Raw genomic sequence first — 23062 nt, 5'->3', positions numbered from 1 at the left:
CCTGAGATCATCAGCTTTCACCAGGTAGTGCCAGATAGTTAGGCACAGATCTAGGATCAGTTTACCCTTCCCAAATCCTACTCTTAAAATCATTAGGCGAAGGGGGGACGGACCTAGATCAGCATCTAGATGGGTCCTCTTCCAGTTGAAGGCTCACCTGAATATGGGGATGTTGAGGTTGTTGCCGGCGGCGATGTGGGGAGCCTTGATGTTGTGGCAGAAGAGGATAAAGGTGATGAGCAGGTAGTCGATGTGAGACTTGTGCACGGGCAGGAAGACAAGGGGAGCGTTGTACTGCAAAACACACACAAAAAAAAAAAAAAAAAAAACCTTTAGGCCATGGTTAAAGGGTATGGTGTTCACCCATAAAATTGATTATTTCATTCAATAGAGAATTGCATCAGAAAAACAATAGTCCAGACCCTATGTCTCTACCATATATAGTTGTAAAGTTAGATGATTTACTCAGAGAAATTTGCATGACTAGAGTGAATAGAATGTCATTAACACCATGGTCAAAAAGTGGTCGCTGCTCAATAGAACTCGGTCACTGCTCCGTGGGCAGAACGGCGCAAACTTCGAACGTCAACTGACAGGCTAGCTAGTAGCTGCAGGTTTGTGTGTGATAACATGGGCTTTTTCTAAAATGAAATCCACGGAATACAAAACAAAATGTAGCAGTTAAAGGGGAAGACTCAGAAATTCACAATGAAAACTGGAACTGTTTTTTTTTTTTTTTTGGGGGTACACACACACATACATATACAGAGGCTTGTGAAAGCATTCACCCCCGTTGGCATTTTTCCTATTTTGTTGCCTTACAATTAAAATTGATTTTTGGGTTTTTTATTTTTTATATTTTTTTTTTGGGGGTGGATCAGCTTAATATTGCAGATAGATTGTATCTTCTATCAATGTAATTGTCTGCATCACTTCCAATCCCCCATGTTTTTTTTATTTTTTATATATATATTCCCCTTTATTACTTTTCAACCCCACCATCCTTTCCCTACTTGGAGTAAATTAGTGAACAACAACGCCCAGGCCTCTACTTCCGGTCTATACTTACTATCTACACCTTATGGACAGAGTTAATTTTACAATAATTCTATATATATATATATATATAGATTTTTGGGGGGTTTGTATCACTTGATTTACACAACATTCCTACCACTTTGAAGTTGGATGTGTTCCGCTGGTGTACAGCAATCTTTAAGTCATACCACAGATTCTCAATTGGATTGAGGTCTGGGCTTTGACTAGGCCATTCCAAGACATTTCAATGTTTCCCCTTAAACCACTCGAGTGTTGCTTTAGCAGTATGCTTAGGGTCATTGTCCTGCTGGAAGGTGAACCTCCGTCCCAGTCTCAAATCTCTGGAAGACTGAAACAGGTTTCCCTCAAGAATTTCCCTGTATTTAGCGCCATCCATCATTCCTTCAATTCTGACCAGTTTCCCAGTCCCTGCCAATGAAAAACATGGTTGGTGTTCTCGGGGTGATGAGAGGTGTTGGGTTTGCGCCAGACATAGAGTTTTCCTTGATGGCCAAAAAGCTCAATTTTAGTCTAATCTGACCAGAGTACCTTCTTCCATATGTTTTGCAGCTCCTTCAGGGTTATCTTTGGTCTCTTTGTTGCCTCTCTGATTAATGCCCTCCTTGCCTGGTCCATGAGTTTTGGTGGGCAGCCCTCTCTTGGCAGGTTTGTTGTGGTGCCATATTCTTTCCATTTTTTAAATAATGGATTTAAAAAATGGTGCTCCGTGGGATGTTCAAAGTTTCTGATATTTTTTTATAACCCAACCCTGATCTGTACTTCTCCACAACCTGGCACCATCCCTACGGTGAAGCATGGGGGTGGCAGCATCATGCTGTGGGGTGTTTTTCAGCAGGAGACTAGTCAGGATCGAGGGAAAGATGAATGGAGCAAATTACAGAGAGATCCTTGACGAAAACCTGCTCCAGAGCGCTCAGGACCTCAAACTGGGGCGAAGGTTCACCTTCCAACAGGACAATGACCCTAAGCACACAGCCAAGACAATGCAGAAGTGGCTTCGGGACAAGTCATCGAACGTCCTTGAGTGGCCCAGCCAGAGCCTGGACTTGAACCTGATCGAACATCTCTGGCGAGACCTGAAAATAGCTATGCAGCGACGCTCCCCATCCAACATCACAGAGCTTGAGAAGATATGCAAAGAAGAATGGGGAAAAACTCCCCAAATACAGGTGTACGAAGCTTGTGGCGTCATACCCAAAAAGACTTGAGGCTATAATCGCTGCCAAAGGTGCTTCAACAAAGTACTGAGTAAAGGGTCTGAATACTTGTGTAAATTTCAAAAAACCTGTTTTTGCCTTGTCATTATGGGGTATTGTGTGTAGATTGAGAGAAAAAACTATTTAATCCATTTTAGAATAAGTCAAGGGGTTTGAATACATTCCGAATGCACTGTACACACACAAATATATAAACGCAATAACAGTGTTGGTTCCATATTTCATGAGCTGAAAGAAAAGATCCCAGACATTTTCCATACGCAAAGAAAGCTTATTTCTCTAAAGAAAATTGCACAAATTTGTTTACATCCCTATTAGTGAGCATTTTAGCCTTTGTCGAGATAATCCATCCACCTGACAGGTGTGGTCCCCAGAGGACCACCCATGGCTGTGCCCCTACCCAGTCATGTGAAATTCATAGATTAGGGCCTTAATGAATTCATTTCAATTGACTGATTTCCTTATATGAACTGTAACTCAGCAAAATATTTGAAATGGTTGCATTTATATTTTTATATTTCAGTATAAAGTTAAGACTGAATTTCCATATCTACCCTACTGAATTTTGTGAGTCTTCCCCTTTAAATTGCCATAGAAACAGCCCCTGTCAACATTGATTGACCAGGGTTAGAGGAATAGAAAGGCACGGATCTGGAGATGAAAATGAAGAGGGTATCAAGACGAGTTTGATTAATCCAAAGCGCGGAAACGCCTAATGTTACCACCTCCCAATGCCGAAATATGAAAGAAATACAACCAAGACTAGGGCAATATAAACTAGGAATGGTCACAACAAACTAACATTATTTAATCAACACTATTAAGTACAAGCATATTAAAGGTTGTAATATTGTAGAGAACAATCTATTGATTATTTGTATGCGATTCATAATGACAAAGGCTAAAGAAAATTAGGTTTAGACATGAATTTAGTAGCACCCTCTTGAATTTACCCGTATTTCACTACATTCTAGAGCAGTGAGTGAACGCCCTATAAAAGTGTACGTTCAGGAAGTTAGCTGTTCCCTAACCCTGAAAGTAGTCAACAGCATTGGCCAGCAGAAACTATAATCCAATCCATGGTTTGGTTCTTTAAACAGCCACTACAAACCTCAGCTAACTCAAGCCATCAATAGCTAACAATCAATGGAAGTGATAGGGCAATCAATAATGGTTAAAGGTGGTAAGGGTAATCTGAACAACATCTTTAGTTTAGCTGGCTTGACATAAGACTGGCGTAGCTTTATCAACAACAAAAAAGACAGTTAAGGTAACATTGCGGAAGATCTGTTCCCGGGGTTGCTCTCGAGACAGAAAGGGTCCCATGATTTACCAGGACTAAGGTTTGTATGGTTTAATGAAGCAAGACATTTATTTATATTATTCCATGAACCATACAGTCAACACGTGCCAACATTTTAGGTAAACAATTAGCAACTCAAAATTCCATAGTGTACCTTTAATGACAAATTTAACTCTGATTATGCATAAAATGTTAAAAACTATCAAAAAGTTATTTTATTTACATATTCTAAACATGAGGACATTTTTCACACTGTCGCAACAGCATCATGCCAGCAGTATAAAATGTTAGCAGTGATTCTAACCTCTGTAGCAGCTTTCTTCACCATCTCCAGCTGGCCTTTGTGGATCTGGATGCTCCAGAAGAAGCCATTGAAGAGCTTGAGAAGCGCCCATCCTGTCAACCTGAAAGACAAAAATTTACAAGTATGGCTCCTTCAGTGACGTTGTCCCTGACACATTTTTGAGTTCAGCAACTTTCTTTGTAACAGGGACAAACCGACATGCTATGGTCTTCTTCCTTTGAGCACTGCTTACATTGATTAGAACTAGCATGAGGATTGATTCAAATCTGTGTTATATAACTGATTGTCAGCAATATCCATAGACAAAACCATACATTTGTTAGAAAATAACCACACATTCAGACTTGTCAAGGACATTGTGATTCCTCAACCATGACTTTCCAGGATGTCACCCATTTTCAATTATTTCAAAAAGGTTGGTGGGAACCCTGCCAGTGCCAAAGAACATTACATTGAGTGATTTGAGAGTAGAGGACTCGCTGAAAGGTGCTCTACCTGATGAAGGCGGGTGAGATGTTGGCCACCATCTCCTGCAGGAACCCTCTGGCTTTCCGCCTCACCTTGCTGACCGCTTTACGTTCCACCCCGGCCTCGGTGGCCGTAGGGTCCAACTCAGTGGCCACCTCCACAATGGCACTCTCCACCCTGGGACAGACAAGTACTGTCAGAGATGAGCATTAGTCTTCTCCTTGAAGGTCAAAAGCTAATTGAGTATAATGCCTTTCAAACCTCCGACTTTCAAGGGAGCTATGCTGAGAATATGACCGTTTCAAGACCACTATTCTCAGGACATGACTGTTTCAAGGGTACTGTTCATGGGAAATTACCATTACAAGTGCACTGCTAAAATCATGATCTGAGAGTTGTCTGCTTTGTTTCTTTGGCTGTGCACCAATACATTAGCTCCTTTCCTTTCCTTCACTTCATGACCTCAGATATAAATACATTAGATGTGTGAAACCAAGGGCTGGTTTGTCTTCAAAGTCTATGAAGTCAGTTCAAAAGGAGATTAAGTAATCTTAATTCAGCAGGAGACTAGTCAGGGGCGAAGGTTCACCTTCCAACAGGACAACAACCCTAAGCACACAGCCAAGACAATGCAGGAGTGGCCCTCCCCATCCCTCCCGTTCCCCTCTTTCTGTCTCTCTGTGATACCTGCTGTTGTTGAGTACATTGTCCACCACGTTGCGGGCGAACATGTCCTTCTGGACGTCCCTCTCCAGGACAAACAGCACGTAGCTGAGCCTGCGGGCCAGCCAGCCCCGGTGTCTGCAAGGCCACAGGGAATACTCTTGTCACATACTGTGCATACACACAGTAACCGCGACAGTCTGAGTGCACCCAATCACAATGATATACTATTAACATTGTTACCGTAGCCATATAGAAACAAATTAGAAATAACTATTACATTGTAACAGCTGTAGTCCACCAATGCACAGGATCAACTTGGGTGGAATTGTTTATATTATCTTGTACAGTAATATAGTTACAGTGAAATACTTTGGTCATTATTTACAAGAGAGCAATTTCTACTTAGCAATTTTACAACCCTACCACCACCAAAATCCACCTGTCATGACTCATCTTGTCAAATGTACAAGTTGGTGTTTTGTTGATATGAAAAACATCTGCATTTGTCCTGTTTTGTAAAGCACAAGGCAGCTATTGTCAACTTTGGGATCACTGAGGTCAGTCACCGGATATGAGTGGACCGTGTCCGCTGACAGTCAATTATTCATCTTTTAGGTTTCCACTGTTTCACAGGGACACCATGAGCTTCATGGACTAGTGGTGAGTACATGTCGTTTGAAGTACAGTACTAGACCAGCATATCTACTATACTGTACCAGGTGTCAAACCTGCGTGCTGGAAATACGTTGAATGTCAGCACGAGTGTTTGAATACACCGCCACGTGAATAAGGTCTATTAAAAGGGAGCCTTTCAATATGGTCTCTCCGACCAATGACTTAAGTGCTGTCGTGGGTTTACTGGTTTACCTGGTGTGTGTCTCATTTATGTAAATCACATTGCGCAGTCCTAGAGAAGGAATGCTCGAGTTGAAGAGTCTCTCCTGGAAGAAAACAGAGGAGCTCTGTCAGGTAAATCTATTGCAAGCTGGGACACAAAAGCTTATGAATAAGTTCATGCTCTGGGGTTCTAAAAATAGAATATCACCAACAGTGGTTTGGGTCTACCTAAAATGTTGGACGGAGCAGAAGAGTGGAGAATCATCCACAGAATCTATTCAGTGGAATACTTTTTTTGTCCTCCAGGTGGAATTAATTCAAATCTGGACCTAGGACCTGGACCTAGTCCCTTCCTGTTTCAGTCCATTTTCTTCTGTTTGGTGTAATGAACATGACCCTGGGTCATGTTCAGTAGGCACGAAACGGAAGAAAACCTGAAATGGAGAAGTCCTTTTCCGTCGCGAAACGTCATGCCCTAATGAACACCCCCAGCAATACTTGGGATCACCAGGCTGGGGTTTGAGTAACCCTACGGCTAGACTAGAGTAAACTAGACCACAGCTGGGCTCACCTGACTTTGTGGCGTGCAAGAGTGGCAGCAGCGGCCCACGAATGGCCTCTTTCTGTTCAGCAAGCCCTCCTTCCACGTGCTGGTCACACAGCGCAAGACAGACGGACTGGAGCTGCGGTCCTGGACACACACACACTTCAGTTTTCACCATTGTTCAAAACACAAAAGATGACCATATAGGAAATAGATAGACCCTAGTTCTTTGCGCCGTGTCAGTCTTTCACACCTACACACTACAATTCTCAACCAACAGCAATTCTCAGTGTCAAGTCTTTTAGTGTTTCCCCTACCATTACTGAGCAAGATGGTCCTCCCTAACACCCACCTAAACATTTTTTAAATCCCGGCAACTAAAAAAAAGAACAAACATGGGGAACCGCATCACTACTTCATCTTTCAATCCCATCTTACCGAGTCGTCGTTAGGCTGCTTCCAGCGGCTGCCTCCCTGGTCGGCTCCATTGACCTGGAGCAGGCTGTCTGGCCCAATCGTGACGGCCATTTCCATCTCCTCCCTTTATATCACACACCAGCTAGGAATCTGCGGGACAGAGAGATTCACAATCACCGATCAACACAATGCCATCAATAGAGGTCCCCACAGCAATGACCAGGCTCCAAGCCATATGGCGCTTATATAGCTAATATATCAGGCTAAACAAATGAGGTATGGTGGTAGGAACTTGGGACTGGGGTCACAGATGATTGAATTGGGGTTGTGTCAAATAAATTTAGATTTTAGAGTGTAGTTACTCTTTAATTCAATTGCGCAGCTAGCAGGAGACGGTTTCTGTACCACACGTGATCATGGCAGAGTTTGCAACACAAATCCACACTGGATTTAGGCAAATGATCATGATATCATTCTGCCAGGTAGGCATAAGTTACTTTGTAGTCAACATTGAATAGATAAGGTTTTTGGGAAAGCCTTTACATCTACCATGATCGTCGCGCACCGCACATATACAGACAGGGGCATTCCTGTGTCATTGCCTCTTCAGAAAGTTGCAGGAAATACAAATCACTGATGCATTCTGTTGATGTCTTATGATAAACTTGGGCAAATGAATGTTCTAATAAGTTCAAAACATTTAATTGATTTCCTACATTTTTTATATTGTTGAATTCCGTTTTATTGTCCGGTTTCTGTGATTCCGTCTGCATCGCAGATTTTATACGGCCCTAGGCTTGGGACTGGGAATGACAGAATTGGAGGTATGAGTGACCCCTCCAGCCCCTCTAAATAGGTCCTCACCACCACTGGCAATTGGCAAAATGAGTAGAGATCTTTTTTTCCCCCCGGCCCCGAGTTCATTCCTTCACGTCCTTCATGACCTAAGTATGTATTAGTACCAGAAGCCAATTCGCTGACCTGTGGGCGAGAGCCTTTTTCCCCTTCTGTGTCAGGTTACAGGCTACCCAGGCTCTGGCCCCCGATCAACACACACAAATGTACAACATGCATGCACGCACACACCCTAAATGATGCAGACACACACACACACAAATAGATGCATGTAAAAATACACACACAAAAATACACGCAGATAAACTCATTCACAAACTAATAATGTAGCCTCTATATACACTCCTACATTCACACATCACTGCAGCTGTCCAGTGAGAGGGGTGTAAGCAGAAGGGCCGGGACAATCACATTTTATTTATAAAGCCCTTTTTACATCAGCAGATGTCACAAAGTGCTATACAGAAACCCAGCCTAAAACCCCAAACAGCAATCAATGCAGATGAAGAAGCACGGTGGCGAGGAAAAACTCCCTTGAAAAGGCAGAAACCTAGAGAGGAACAAGGCTCTGAGGGGTGGCTAGTCCCCTTCTGGCTGTGCCGGGTGGAGATTATAACAGTACATGGCCATTAAGGCCAGATTTTTCTCCAAGATGTTCAAACGTTCATAGATGACCAGCAGGGTCAAATAATAATCACAGCAGTTGTAGAGGTTGCAACAGGTCAGTACATCAGGAGTAAATGTCACTTGGCTTTTCATAGCCGGGCATTTAGAGGTTGAAATAGCAGGTGCGGTAGAGAGAGAGAGTTGAAAACAGCAGGTCTGGTCAATACCAGTATTGCGGTACTGGTATTGTCCCAGCCCTTGTAAGCAGCAAGCGAGCTGGCTGGTTCACACCATCTCAAAGGGATATTTATGAGGCAGAAGTGTGCGACCAGACCGAACTGCCCCGTCCACCCAAGACACCCCTTTTAAATTAAAATCAACAAAACTGCAAAGAATTCCAGTATGCCTAGCCTAAAACTGATTCACCCCTAAAGTTTAAGTGAAAGTTGGAAAATGTATGGCATTTATGGTAGCCGTGCAGGTTGAGCCTGCTCTGTGGTTGCCCAGTTAGACAGGTGTAAAAAAAAAAAAGTAGTTATGCTACACTGAAGCATAACTACAGCAGCACAGGTCTGCTTATGGCCAGGTCTCATAACTAAACAACAATTTTCACATTTTTTGGGCAAGTGACTAATCTTCACACAACCAAAGAAATACTAGTGACTTGTCTGATGGGCAAGTGCCTTTCAGACTAATGTCAATCCCTGGATAGCTTTTCACGTTTTACCGGTGAAAAAGTCAGATTTTAAATGTGAATATGAATTTATATCTTCTTGAATTATGTAGTGTTGTTTCATGAGCAAATTTTAGAGCAGATGTTAACAATCTCTAACCTAACTGTGTTTTGTTTCAATCAAAGCACATATTTTGCCTAATGGCGCGAGCTGCTGAGTTCTGGCCATGAGAGAAAAATGCAAGCATTCGCACAATTCTAAAATCGCATAAGAAATTGTTTTTGATTTTGTCTTGACATTATAATGTTCCTATTCCATTATATTCAGTTCTGTTATGTATTGATCATTGTGTATCGCAGACATTTATTCCGTTTTGAGCTGATGAAAATACAATAGAACAGACCATGTCTCACACCAGACAAAGACCTCCAATCATCACCACGGGGTGAGGGAGAACAGGAAGTGAGGGGGAAGCAATAGCAACGTAAAAAAGGTGTGTGTAAAGTAGCACCTGCGCAGAAGGTTGTTTAGCTATCGGAAAGAGGGGTCCAGAGAGTCTGGTCACAAAGCCACTCCGTATTTATGGACGGGCAGAGGCAGGCTCCACCAAACCCACGTGTGTGTGTGTGTGTGCTTGCGCGCGCACGTGGAGCTGCTGCTCTGTGTTCTTGAACAACACGGACATAGGCTATCTTCATCAAGTTTTATTATAAACTAGGTGGTTCGAGCCCTGAATGCTGATTGGCTGAAAGCCGTGGTATATCAGACCTTATACCACAGGAATGACAAAACATTTTTTTTACTGTTCTATTTACATTGGTAACCAATTTATAATAGCAATAAGGCACCTCGGGGTTTGTGGTATATGGCCAATATACCACGACTAAGGGCTGTATCCAGGCACTCTTAGCCTTGGAGTATTGGCCACGTACCACACCCCCGCTTAAATATAGCCTAGCCATTAGTGATGAAAAAATAAAATAAATAGTTACATATTGCAATATTATTTGGGACGATGTTATAGCGATACTTTGACTCCAAGTATCAATTTGTATTTGATTTTAAATAGTATCAAAAGTAAAAGTATAAATGACTTAAAATTCCTTATATTAAGCAAACCAGACGGCAAAAAAATAAATATATGGATAGCCTGGGGCACACGCCAACACAAATATTTTATAATTTACAAACGAAGCATTTATGTTTAGTGAGTCCACCAGATCAGAGGCAGTAGGGATGACCAGGGGTGTTCTCTTGATAAGTGAGTGACAATGTCCTGCCCTGCTAAGCATTAAAAAGTACTTTTGGGTGTCCGGGAAAATATATGGAGTAAAAAGTCAATTATTTTCTTTAGGAATGAAGTAAAATTTTTTAGTACAGATACCCCAAAAAACTACTTAAGTAAAAATACTTTAAAGTACTTCACACCACTGCCTGCTATGTTAGGTTAGATACACACAGACCGCATGAGAGAGGAATTGAGACAGTTCGAAAAAGTATGCCTCATCTACTCAGAAGAACTAGTAAAATGACTGCTGCAGAGCTGTCTGACATACTTAGGCAGGCTAGCCTAGCTAAATAGGATGGCTAAAGACAATCCAGTACGGCGAGCACAGAGACTACGTTAGATGATTGCCTGGCTGCTACTGCCTGGGCAGAAATTAGATTACTTTAATCCTTAAGAGACGAGTCGATTGACACAACCATGCGTCAATCTAATGAACATAACTGAACAAAAATCCATCGAAATCAGTCTGTTTAAGCTAGAGATATCAGGGACCTCATTTATCAATCATGCGTAGGCACAAATCTGTGCGTAAACCATGCATGAGATCATTTCCACACGAAGTGTGAGCTTTATCAATATGAATGTTTGCTTGAGAGTGTGAGTAAATTTACACACAGCCATGACCATGCCTACTCACTGTCCCAAGTGGTGGAATAAGAGAACTGCTTGTCAAGTGTAGAATCTGGAAAATATATGTTGAAAATGTGAAATTGTGAGTTTAATAATGATTTAATTGTATTTCCATTGTGTATTCATGCAACATACAGTACCGTTCAAAAGTTTGGGGTCACTTAGAAATGTCCTTGTTTTCGAAAGAAAAGCAAATTTTTTGTCCATTAAAATAACATCAAATTGATCAAAAATACAGTGTAGACATTGATAATGTTGTAAATGGCTAATGTAGCTGGAAACTGCTAATTTTTTATGGAATATCTACATAGGCGTACAGAGGCCCATTATCAGCAACCATCAGTCCTGTGTTCCAATGGCACATTGTGTTTGCTAACCCAAGTTGGTCATTTAAAAAAAGGCTAATTGATCATTAGAAAACCCTTTTACAATTATGTTAGCACAGCTGAAAACTGTTGTGCTAATTAAAGAAGCAATAAAACTGGCCTTCTTGAGACTAGTTGAGTATCTGGAGCATCAGCAATTGTGGGTCCGATTACAGGCTCAAAATGGCCAGAAACAAAGGACTTTCTTCTGAAACTCGTCAGTCTATTCTTGTTTTGAGAAATGAAGGCTATTCCATGCGAGAAATTGCCAAGAAACTGAAGATCTTGTACAACGCTGTGTACTACTCCCTTCACAGAACAGCGCAAACTGGCTCTAACCAGAATAGAAAGAGGAATGGGAGGCCCCGGTGCGCAACTGAGCAAGAGGACAAATACATTAGAGTGTCTAGTTTGAGAAACAGACGCCTCACAGGTCCTCAACTGGCAGCTTCATTAAATAGTACCCGCAAAACACCAGTCTCAACGACAACAGTGAAGAGGCGACTCCGGGATGCTGACCAAGCCATATCTCAGACTGCCCATCTTAATATTTTCTTTTTATTGGCCAGTCAGATATGTTTTGCCATTTATGAATGAGTTAATCAATGCGTTTCTATGGGCTATAGTAGTAAAGTTCAAATTCAATATTTTATCAAATAATTTGTTCATAAATATGATGCCCCCACGGTTTAGAGTTTTAGGGGTTAAGGAATAAAAACTAAGTAAAATAAAAACTATGCAATATCTACATGTAATATATTATTTCATAGTAATTTCCTATTGATGTCTACCCAATGTGGACCTGACAGAGACAATGGAATATTTTGTATGTTTTGACCATTAAAAAGCTCAAAATCATTTTAATGTCATTATTTCATAACGCATTTAAAGTTATAAAACAGAGACACTACAAATATTTTTTAAATAGTGAGCCAACATGTTTTTAGAACTTTTATGTCCATGACTGATCAAAACAAATTCTCATGTCCTTTCGTCTCTCTGCAGTGAGCAAATCGCAATATAAAATCAAATTTTATTTGTCACGTGCCGAATACAACTGTTGTAGACCTTACTGTGAAAGGCTTACTTACAAGCCCTTAACCAACAATGCAGTTCAAGAAATAAAGTTAAGAAAATATATACTAAGTAAAAATAAAAGTAACAAGAATATTACATAACAATAACGAGGCTATATACAGGGGGTACCGGTACAGAGTCAATGTGCAGTGGTACAGGTTAGTTGAGGTAATTTGTAAAGTGACTATGCATAGATAGACAGTGAGTAGCAGCAGTGTAAAAACAAGGGGGGTGGGGTCATTTAATTAATTGTTCAGCAGTGTAGAAGCTGTTAAGGAGCCTTTTGGACCTAGACGTGGCACTCCGGTACCGCTTGCCGTGTGGTAGCAGAGAGAACAGTCTATGACTTGGGTGACTGGAGTCTGACAATTTTTTGGGCCTTCCTCTGACACCACCTAGTATATAGGTCCTGGATGGCAGGATGCTTGGCCCCAGTGATGTACTGGGCCGTACGCACTACCCTCTGTAGCGCCTTACGGTCAGATGCCGAGCAGTTGCCATACCAGGCGGTGATGCAACCGGTCAGGATGCTCTCGATGGTGCAGCTGTAGAACATTTTGGGGATCTGGGGACCCATGCCAAACCTTTTCAGTCTCCTGAGGGGGAAAAGGTGTTGTCGTGCCCTCTTCACAACTGTCTGTGTGTGTTTGGACCATGATAGTTTGTTGGTGGTGGACACCATGGTCGACCCGCTCCACTTCAGCCCCTTCGATGTTAATGGGGGCCTGTTATATATAGAATTGAAGTACATACAGTGCATTCGTAAAGTATTCAGACCCCTTGACTTTTTCCACATTGTTACGTTACAGCCTTATTCTAAAATGGATGTAAAAAAATATATGTTTGCCTCAATCTACACACAATACCCCAAAACAACATGGCGAAAATAGTTTGAAATTTTTGCAAATGTATACAAAATACAAAACTGAAATATCACATTTACATAAGTATTCAGACCCTTTACTCAGTACTTTGTTGAAGCACCTTTGGCAGCGATTACAGCCTTGAGTCTTCTTGGGTATGACGCTACAAACTTGCACACCTGTATTTGGAGAGTTTCTCCCATTCTTCTCTGCAGATCCTCTCAAGCTCTGTCAGGTTGAATGGGGAGCATCGCTACACAGCTATTTCCAGGTCTCTCCAGAGATGTTCGATTGGGTTCAAGTCCGGGCTCTGCCTGGGCCACTCAAGGACATTCAGAGACTTGTCCGGAAGTCACTCCTGCGTTGTCTTGGCTGTGTGCTTAGGGTTGTTGTCCTGTTGGAAGGTGAACCGTCACCCCAGTTGGAGGTCCTGACCGCTCTTGAGCAGGTTTTCATCAAGGATCTTGCTGTACTTTGCTCCATTCATCTTTCCCCTCGATCCTGACTAGTCTCCAAGTCCCTGCCGCTGAAAAACATCCCCACAGCATGATGCTGCCACCACCATGCTTCACCGTGACGATTGTCATTCAGGCCAAAGAGTTCAATCTTGGTTTCATCAGACCAGAGAATCTTGTTTATCATGGTCAGAGTCCTTTAGGTGCCTTTTGGCAAACTCCAAGCGGGCTGTCATGTGCCTTTTACTGAGGAGTGGCTTCCGTCTGGCTACTACCATAAAGGCCTGACTGGTGGAGTGCTGCAGAGATGGTTGTCCCTCTGGAAGGTTCTCCGAGCTCTGTCAGAGTGACCATCGGGTTCTTGGTCACCTCCCTGACCAAGGCCCTTCTCCCCCGATTGCTCAGTTTGGCCGGGCGGCCAGCTCTAGGAAGAGTCTTGTTGGTTACAAACTTCTTCCATATAAGAATGATGGAGGAGGCCACTGCGTTCTTGGGAACCTTCAATGCAGCAGAATTTTTTGGGTACCCTTCCCCAGAGCTGTGTCTCGACGCAATCCTGTTTTGGAGATCTACGTTCAATTCCTTCGACCTCATGGCTTGGTTTTTGCTCTGACATGCATTGTCAACTGTGTGCCTTTCCAAATCATGTCCAATTAATTGAATTTACCACAGGTGGATTCCAATCAAGTTATAGAAACATCTCAAGGATGATCAATGGAAACAGGATGCACCTGAGCTCAATTTCGAGTCTCATAGTAAAGGGTCTGAATACTTATGTAAATAAGGTTTCTGTTTTCTATTGCGAAACCTGTTTTCACTTTGTTATTATGGGGTATTGTGTGTAGACTGAGGGAAATGTTATATTTAATCAATTTTAGAATAAGGCTGTAACGTAACAAAACATGGAAAAAGTAAAGGGGTCTGAATACTTTCCGAATGCACCGTATCGGCACCTAAGTATCGTGAGGTCCCTGGCAATTCCCTGCCCTACTAGCCATAATAAGAACATCCTTTGTTGACTTGAAATGTCCCTCTCCAAATCTCTCCAATACTGGGATGATGACTTGGCAGTCTATTGCCGTTGGGCAAGGTCTTCACTAGGACTCGACATTACATTCTTATCTAATCAATAAATACACATGGCAGGTCCAGAAATCACATTCTAACCATTTCTCTAATGGGTAAACATATCATCTTTTTTTCTTTCACTCTGCTTTGTGTTTAAATTCAGCATGTTGTCTCATCTGATCCAAGGTCATAAATAGGGGAGAACAGGCGATTGCTTCGATATGGAATCGCCTAACCCTAGGTTAACCCCAAAACACAATTGCTCATGCAGCTGCGTTGCAATAAATGTGTTTTCTTGCTGCACAAAACCAATGTTATTTCTTACCCCAAACCCCGGAACCCTGTTGTGTTTAATTTTAATAAGGGCTCTTTGTTTAACAGAAAATATGGACATTATAAATGCACTGATACTCTAGCTCTGTCTTTTCCTCTAGAATTGAGCAAAAAAGGGAGTTAGCCTATTCCAAGTGAGCTCAGCAGAAATACAACCACGCACAATAAGAATACAATCTCCTCCAATCTGATATGCATCTGTAGTCAAAGTTCTTGTTATCACACTGCCCTGACAGTGTGGAAATAGAGGAACTTTGCACTAAACAAAGAGCAACGTATTCTGTACTATTGCCTTTCCCTGTAGTCCTGCAGTCAAATGAACCCACTCACTGTACCATAGCTGCGGGCCAACCTTGGGGTGACATGAGATGCAGTATCATAAAAGCCCATCGTCAGGACTTTTAGCTTGAGTCATCGACAGAACGGGGTTTGTCCTCACAAAAGCCCTTATTGCTGTACGTAAGCCTGAAGCTTAACTTTCTGGAAGAAAGGAAAGCATTCGTATAACAAGCATTAGGCTAGTTGCTACCAACCGATTTACAATTATTTATCCTTATTCAAAAACATAGATTTTTTCCCAAAGCTATGGGTGTAATTGAAGTCAAATGAACCTTTCTTTTACCTTCCTTTCTTCGCTTTTCCTTTCCCTCCCTTTGTCCCTCTGTTTTTGATGTAGGTCAATGGCAAGCCTAAGTCCAGCTGAGTGACATGTAGACTATTCTTCTGATCATTCCATTGTTCTTATGTTTGACAGTTCATGCCAAGTCTATATAATGGTTTCAATGAGGCTGATTCATTGGCTTGAAATAAGTTTCTGATCCTGAAGCAGAAAGGCTACTACAGTTCATCTAGCCTATTACTAAAATTAACCTGGCTACAGTATAAATCCATGGGCAATATAATAACTCAACATCCACTGTGGTAGGCTTAGGCTAATCACTGTTCATTGACAAACAAGAAAACAAGTACAGTATACACACACAACTTAATTTGTGGACAGATAGCTTGGGGAGGCATTCCTAATGTAATTAATAGGAAAATCACGCCATGGGTAGTGCCTTCCAGTTTGGAACTAGGTCACCATCAGACGCTGAGAGAATCTCTTTATGAATGGATAGTTACACCAACAAGCACGCATGTTTGTGACTGGGAATATATATGTGTGTGTGGGGGGCCTAACCACTGAATAGGACATAAGCTAAGCCAAACTGCTCCTGCCCAGCTCAAGCAATGAATGACTGAGCTTTGCTGCATTGTCCCTTTGTGTTCTTGTAGTAGGTGACCCGCACATTGATGACAGAAGTGTGACTAGAATTCTGCTGGGTTTGCAAAAGGTCAATGGCCTGACGTGTTCAAACAGTGGTGGTCGTGAAATGATTTGATGGTAGGACTATCATCATAACACCAAACACATTCGAATGCATGCTTTGTTATCTGGCTTCACTACTCCTGACGAAAAAAATCAAGGCACACAGGGGTTGGGGACTTTGCTCATAGAATTCTTAACACATATGGACACTTCACTGATCCTGGTATAGGCATATGAATTGCCTGTGGACATCAATATTTACAAAACAATGTGAGTGCTATTATCATTAGGCCTATTAACAATGCTTCAATTGAAAGGACGTATGATATGTGGTACATTGAGCTTTCACACATCTTGCAAGCTATGCATACATATGAAAGGCAAGGTGTTGCTACTGCACACATCGCTTATTGGACTCATTAGCTTGAACAGTTATAAATATATTAATGTTTTCTTCCTAGAAAGGAAACGCTGAGTAGATGGTTTGCCTGCCAAAACATCTTATCCATGCGTGGGTGGCTACTAGCTAGGTTAATCCGTCTCACAAGCTGCCTGTCAATCTTCACTAAACAGGTCAAAAGAAGCTGGACAAGACAGATGCCATGGGGGGATGATGATCATGTGGGGGGATGATGATCATGTGGGGGGATGATGATCATGTGGGGGGATGATGATCATGTGGGGGGGTGATCGCAATTTGATATTGTAGTGAACATAAAAGTGACGTGAAAAACGTGAAGTAGCTTTATGGCTGAGTAAATTGCATAGGTAAGGACAGGTGCAGTGTGTTTAGCTATACAGCACAGGCTAGCTCACATTGTTGCCTAGCCATCAAATCACAGTTGACGCGGTTATGTCTAGATGTGATAGACTTTTGTCAAATTACGTCAAAAGTTGTTTTTGCATTTGAGCTAACCCTAACCCTTTTCCTGACCTTGTTAACCTAATTATCCTAACCTAATACGTTAATTATCCTAAACTGCTGCGTAAGATAACTTATATCTAGCCTAGGCAGCCGATAGTGCACGTAAATTCTCCTAAACCTGCTACAAAAAGTCAATTCTGACAAAGTCTGTATCCCTTCTAGACAAGTCTGTATCCCTTCTATCCCTTCACGCTAAACTAACATTAGCTAGTATGATGCTATTTCATTCAATGGTCAACCCACCAACCTAATTCACACCGTTCACTCAGGCTAGCTAACGTTAGTTTAGCTAGCAAGCATAACGGCTAAAAATACTATATAGAAACACACAGGCAACAGCACCGACCCGGTTCATCAACGTCGTGGGACAAGCCAACACAATATTAGCTTGCGTTAATATTTAAATAAAAATGTTTCTCAGTCTTACCTTGTATACGACCTCTAGCTGCACCACCATGTCTTGTGAATGTACCCCCGTTGGCGCAATGTTCTTCTTCGAGATCTAATGGCAGACTATCACCAAAGATTTTTATAAGACAGACCAGAGCCTGTCGTTTCCAATGGGAGCAAAGGAATCATAGTTGGCCGAACACGCAAGGACGTGGACAGAGCCAAACACGAGCTAGTGAGATCCTATTGGCGCGTTCTAGCATTTATTTGCATATTTCCACTAGGGAACGCCTACTCTGTGAAGTGCGCGTGTGCAATAACTCAATTCGCCCTTGCACTCCTTTTAAACGATGCCATTTATTTATTTTTTGGCAAAGGGTAACGTATACCAAACGCAGTCCATTCGATTTGTTACAGATTCTAGTTTTGGAATCAGAAAACTTGATGGAGCTCAAATGTTTAATTTATGAGAAAATGTGCAGAATGTCAGCCAAAATCCATCTCGCTCCATCTTCTCCCACTGCCGACCACGGGGCTTCCTCTCATCACCATATTTGGTAGTGAGTGGAAACGGGAACCGTATGCTTCACATTTATACATCCGGTAAAATATCTGGCTCATTGTTCTATCTGTGCTACAATCTACTGAACAAAGAGGGTTAGTTAGAAATCTATTTGCTATTGGTGTATTGCCGCCACCTACTGTACCGGGTGAACGAGAAAAAAAAAATCCATTGCAGGAAAGATGGCTCCCGTGAGAGTTTGAAAATGTCCCCTTTGGGGTGGCAAAGGTTTGACTGTGCTAAATTGTTCCCCACAAGGAAATTGGTCATACTGGGAAATAATACAAGTCCATAGGGCGGCAGGTAGCTTAGTGGTTAAGAGCGTTGTGCCAGTAACCGAAAGGTCGCTGGTTCTAATCCCTGAGCCGACTAGGTGAAAAATCTGTCGATGTGCCCTTGAGCAAGGCACTTAACCCTAATTGCTCCTGTAAGTCGCTCTGGATAAGAGCGTCTGCTAAATGACCAATTATTTATATATTATATTATTATTACATGAGATGAAAATACAGTAGCATATTGGTTTTCAACAGTAGTTGCCACCTGTAATAGTCTGTTGTATAGCAATACTCAGCATGCTAAAATGAAAGGTGTGCTTTGTCATTTGTTGAGTTGTCCCCACAAAGATTTAGGTAAACACAAATTATCTCTAAAAAGGAACATTGATGATTATAATCTCTTCTGTCCCTGACCATCATGATCTTAAAATTATGCTCTCTAACCTTACAAGTTACAGTGAGCTCCAAAAGTATTGGGACAGTGACAATGTTGTTGTTGTTTTGGCTCTGTACTTCAGCACTTTGGATTTGAAATGATACAATGACTATGAGGTTAAAGTGCAGACTGTCAGCTTTAATTTGAGGGTATTTTTATCCATATCGGGTGAACCGCAAAAGTTAAGTATTTGGTCCCATATTCATAGCACGTAATGACTACATCAAGCTTGTGACTCTACACATTTGTTGGATGCATTTTCTGTTTGTCTTGGTTGTGTTTCAGATTATTTTTTGCCCAATAGAAATGAATGGTAAAAAATGTATTGTGTCATTTTGGAGTCACTTCTATTGTAAATAAGAATAGAATATGTTTCTAAACACTTCTACATTAATGTGTATACTACCATGATTACGGATAGTCCTGAATTAATCGTGAATAATGATGAGTGAGAAAATTACAGATGCACAAATATCACACCCCCAAGACATGCTAACCTCTCACCATTACAATAAGAGGGGAGAGGTATTACATTTACATTTTAGTCATTTAGCAGACGCTCTTATCCAGAGCGACTTACATGAGCAATTAGGGTTAAGTGCCTTGCTCAAGGGCACATCGGCAGATTTTTCACCTAGTCGGCTCGGGGATTAGAACCAGCGACCTTTCGGTTACTGGCACAACGCTCTTAACCACTAAGCTACCTGCCGCCCCAGGTATGATATTTATGCCTCTGTAACTTTCTCGCTCATCATTATTCACGATTCATTCAGGATTATCCGTAATCATGGTAATATCACATTAATTTATAAGTGTTAAAAAACATATTCTATTCTTATTTACAATAAAAGTGAAACAATAATTTTTTTAAATTAATTTATATTGTGCACAAAATAATCTGAAACACAACCAAAACAAACAGAAAATGCATCCAACAAATTTGTAGAGTCACAAACTTGATGTAGTCATTGCGTGCTATGAATATAAGACCAAGTACTTAACTTCTGACTACTTTAATACACATATAAGTGAATTTGTCCCCTAAAAATTTCTAGGCCGTTCACCCGATATGGATGAAAATACCCTCAAATTAAAGCTGAACAGTCTGCACTTTAACCTCATATCATTTCAAAGTGCTGGAGTACCTAAAGCTTTAATATTTCATCAGGCTATTGCAAAAGTATTCATCCCCCTTGGCGTTTTTCCTATTTTGTTGCATTACAACCTATAATTTAAATGGATTTTTATTTGGATTTCATGTAATGGATATACACAAAATTGTCCAAATTGGTGAAGTAAAAGGAAAAAAATTATAAAAAAATTATACAAAATTAATAACAGAAAAGTGGGGCGTGCATATGTATTCACCCCCTTTGCCATGAAGCCTGGTGCAACCAATTACCTTCAGAAGTCACATAATTAGTTAAATAAAGTGTCTAATTAGCAAACTAAGTGTCACATGATCTGTCACATGATCTCAGTATATATTCACTTGTTCTGAAAGGCCCCAGAGTCTGCAACACCACTAAGCAAGGGGCACCACCAAGCAAGCGGCACCATGAAGACCAAGGAGCTCTCCAAACAGGTCAGGGACAAAGTTTTGGAGAAGTACAGATCAGGGTTGGGTTATAAAAAAATATCAGAAACTTTGAACATCCCACGGAGCACCATTAAATCCATTATTAAAAAATGGAAAGAATATGGCACCACAACAAACCTGCCAAGAGAGGGCCGCCCACCAAAACTCACGGACCAGGCAAGGAGGGCATTAATCAGAGAGGCAACAAAGAGACCAAAGATAATAATAATATGCCATTTAGCAGACGCTTTTATCCAAAGCGACTTACAGTCATACGTGCATACATTTTTTTTGTGTATGGGTGGTCCCGGGGATCGAACCCACTACCTTGGCGTTACAAGCGCCGTGCTCTACCAGCTGAGCTACAGAGGACCACAGGATAACCCTGAAGGAGCTGCAAAGCTCCACAGCGGAGATTGGAGTATCTGCCCATAGGACCACTTTAAGCCATACACTCCACAGAGCTGGGCTTCACGGAAGAGTGGCCAGAAAAAAGCCATTGGTTTAAGAAAAAATAAGCAAACACGTTTGGTGTTCGCCAAAAGGCATGTGGGAGACTCCCCAAACATATGGAAGAAGGTACCCTGGTCAGATGAGACTAAACTTGAGCTTTTTGGCCATCAAGGAAAACGCTATGTCTGGCGCAAACCCAACACCTCTCATTACCCTGAGAACACCATCCCCAGTGAAGCATGGTGGTGGCAGCATCATGCTGTGGGGATGTTTTTCATCTGCACTGACTGGGAAACTGGTCAGAATTGAAGGAATGATGGATGGCACTAAATACAGGGAAATTCTTGAGGGAAACCTGTTTCAGTCTTCCAGAGATTTGAGACTGGGACGGAGGTTAACCTTCCAGCAGGACAATGACCCTAAGCATACTGCTAAAGCAACACTCAAGTGGTTTAAGGGGAAACATTTAAATGTATTGGAATGGCCTAGTCAAAGCCCAGACCTCAATCCAATTGAGTATGACTTAAAGATTGCTGTACACCAGCGGAACCCATCCAACTTGAAGGAGCTGGAGCAGTTTTACCTTGAAGAATGGGCAAAAATCCCAGTGGCTAGATGTGCCAAGCTTATAGAGACATACCCCAAGAGACTTGCAGCTGTAATTGCTGCAAAAGGTGGCTCTACAATGGGTCTCCTTGTTCTGTGTGAAATTTGGTGTAATTATCATCTAGGGCAGGGGTTCCCAAAATTGTGCAGTTTGAAAGCAAATGTTCTTGCAATTCTGGCTCAATATAACACAAAATGCATACATGTATGACCTTTGACCCCCCAAGGTGGGCCCATAGACATTCCATTTTTCTAACCTTAATGTGTTGTATTATGAAGTTAATAACATATCAAATTGCCTTAGTTTGAGTAGATTTTTCCCTGATAATACAAAATTACATTACATACCCTCAATCCTGTTGGCCCAACAAACCGCATAACATATAATGCAGTGATAACCACATTTAGCTACCTTTATGTGGCTATCATACTAAAATATAACCCACAGACATGAACCTTCATGAAAATCATAATTAGACTTTGCCACCCCACATGGACAAATATGTGAGATTTGGCCTTCTGGCCTATGCACAATTGGGCGAGTGTTCTGAATTCTTCAGTTTTCTTTTGATTTAAGTAATTGTTAGTTTTTTTCCCCACAAAAATGTTGACGTTAATGCCCTAGTTGTACATTTTTGGTGAAAATCACTACAATCATGGTGCTTTAGCTGTCACCCATATTGGCTACACTAGCTAACGTTAGCTATTTCCCTTGCCATACTGTGGGACAGCAGTGCTCGGCAAGTGGGAGCGAAGGACAGTGCATGCTCCTCTCTCCCCATTGATTGAGTAAACTGTATCACGGTCACAGGAGGTTGGGGGCACCTTAATTGGGGAGGACGTGCTCATAGGGGAAGTTAATTGTAATATTGGTACCATGATCAGTTGGTAGCATAGTGATCAAAGGAGGCTGCTGAGGGTTGGACAGATCATAATAATGGCTGGAACAGATCTGTCCTACCCTCAGCAGCCTCCTTTGATCACTATGCTACCAACTAATCATGGTACCAATATTACAATTAACTTCCCATGTAGGCTGTTATCCTACTCTAAATAAATAAGTATTGGGAGGAAAAAAGTTGGCCACATTAGCTTCTGCTGGTGACATAGTGATACAGCTGCCAAGTACGAAGCATCTCACGTCGGCAAGTGCACCTCCCCCATTGAAATAAACATAACTTTATGTAGGTATGGTGGTATGGCGTTCTTTGGATGCAACTCAGCATTCTTTGTCCTCCAAACACGACGAGTTGAGTTTTTACCAAAAAGTTCTATTTTGGTTTCATCTGACCATATGACATTCTCCCAATCCTCTTCTGGATCATCCAAAGGCACTCTAGCAAACTTCAGACGGGCCTGGACATGTACTGGCTTAAGCAGGGGGACACGTCTGGCACTGCAGGATTTGAGTCCCTGGCGCCGTAGTGTGTTACTGATGGTAGGCTTTGTTACTTTGGTCCCAGCTCTCTGCAGGTCATTCACTAGGTCCCCCCGTTTG

The 23062-nt window shown here is 41.7% G+C and overlaps 1 protein-coding gene across 2 annotated transcripts in view; it reads right to left on the bottom strand.

The window, feature by feature from the left end:
• Nucleotides 1-17823, bottom strand: part of gpam (glycerol-3-phosphate acyltransferase, mitochondrial) — a 42577-nt gene extending 24754 nt beyond the window's left edge. The window contains exons 1-9 of one of the 2 annotated variants that reach the window (XM_045213248.1): nt 17691-17823; nt 10876-10920; nt 6837-6965; nt 6426-6545; nt 5885-5958; nt 5039-5152; nt 4379-4528; nt 3884-3983; nt 158-294 (exon numbers count right to left, since the gene is read on the bottom strand). In XM_045213248.1, coding sequence (XP_045069183.1) covers nt 158-294; nt 3884-3983; nt 4379-4528; nt 5039-5152; nt 5885-5958; nt 6426-6545; nt 6837-6932 — 791 coding nt within the window. In that variant the 5' untranslated portion in view covers nt 6933-6965; nt 10876-10920; nt 17691-17823. The remainder of the gene's footprint in view (nt 1-157; nt 295-3883; nt 3984-4378; nt 4529-5038; nt 5153-5884; nt 5959-6425; nt 6546-6836; nt 6966-10875; nt 10921-17690) is intronic. The other variant, XM_041871713.2, reaches the window with a different exon arrangement.
• Nucleotides 17824-23062: the final 5239 nt, after the last annotated feature.

Source organism: Coregonus clupeaformis, chromosome 1 (genome assembly GCF_020615455.1).
Source record: "Coregonus clupeaformis isolate EN_2021a chromosome 1, ASM2061545v1, whole genome shotgun sequence".
NCBI classification, from domain to species: Eukaryota; Metazoa; Chordata; class Actinopteri; order Salmoniformes; family Salmonidae; genus Coregonus; species Coregonus clupeaformis.
Note: the sequence above shows the minus strand (reverse complement) of the source record. Positions and strands in the feature narration are given on the sequence as shown.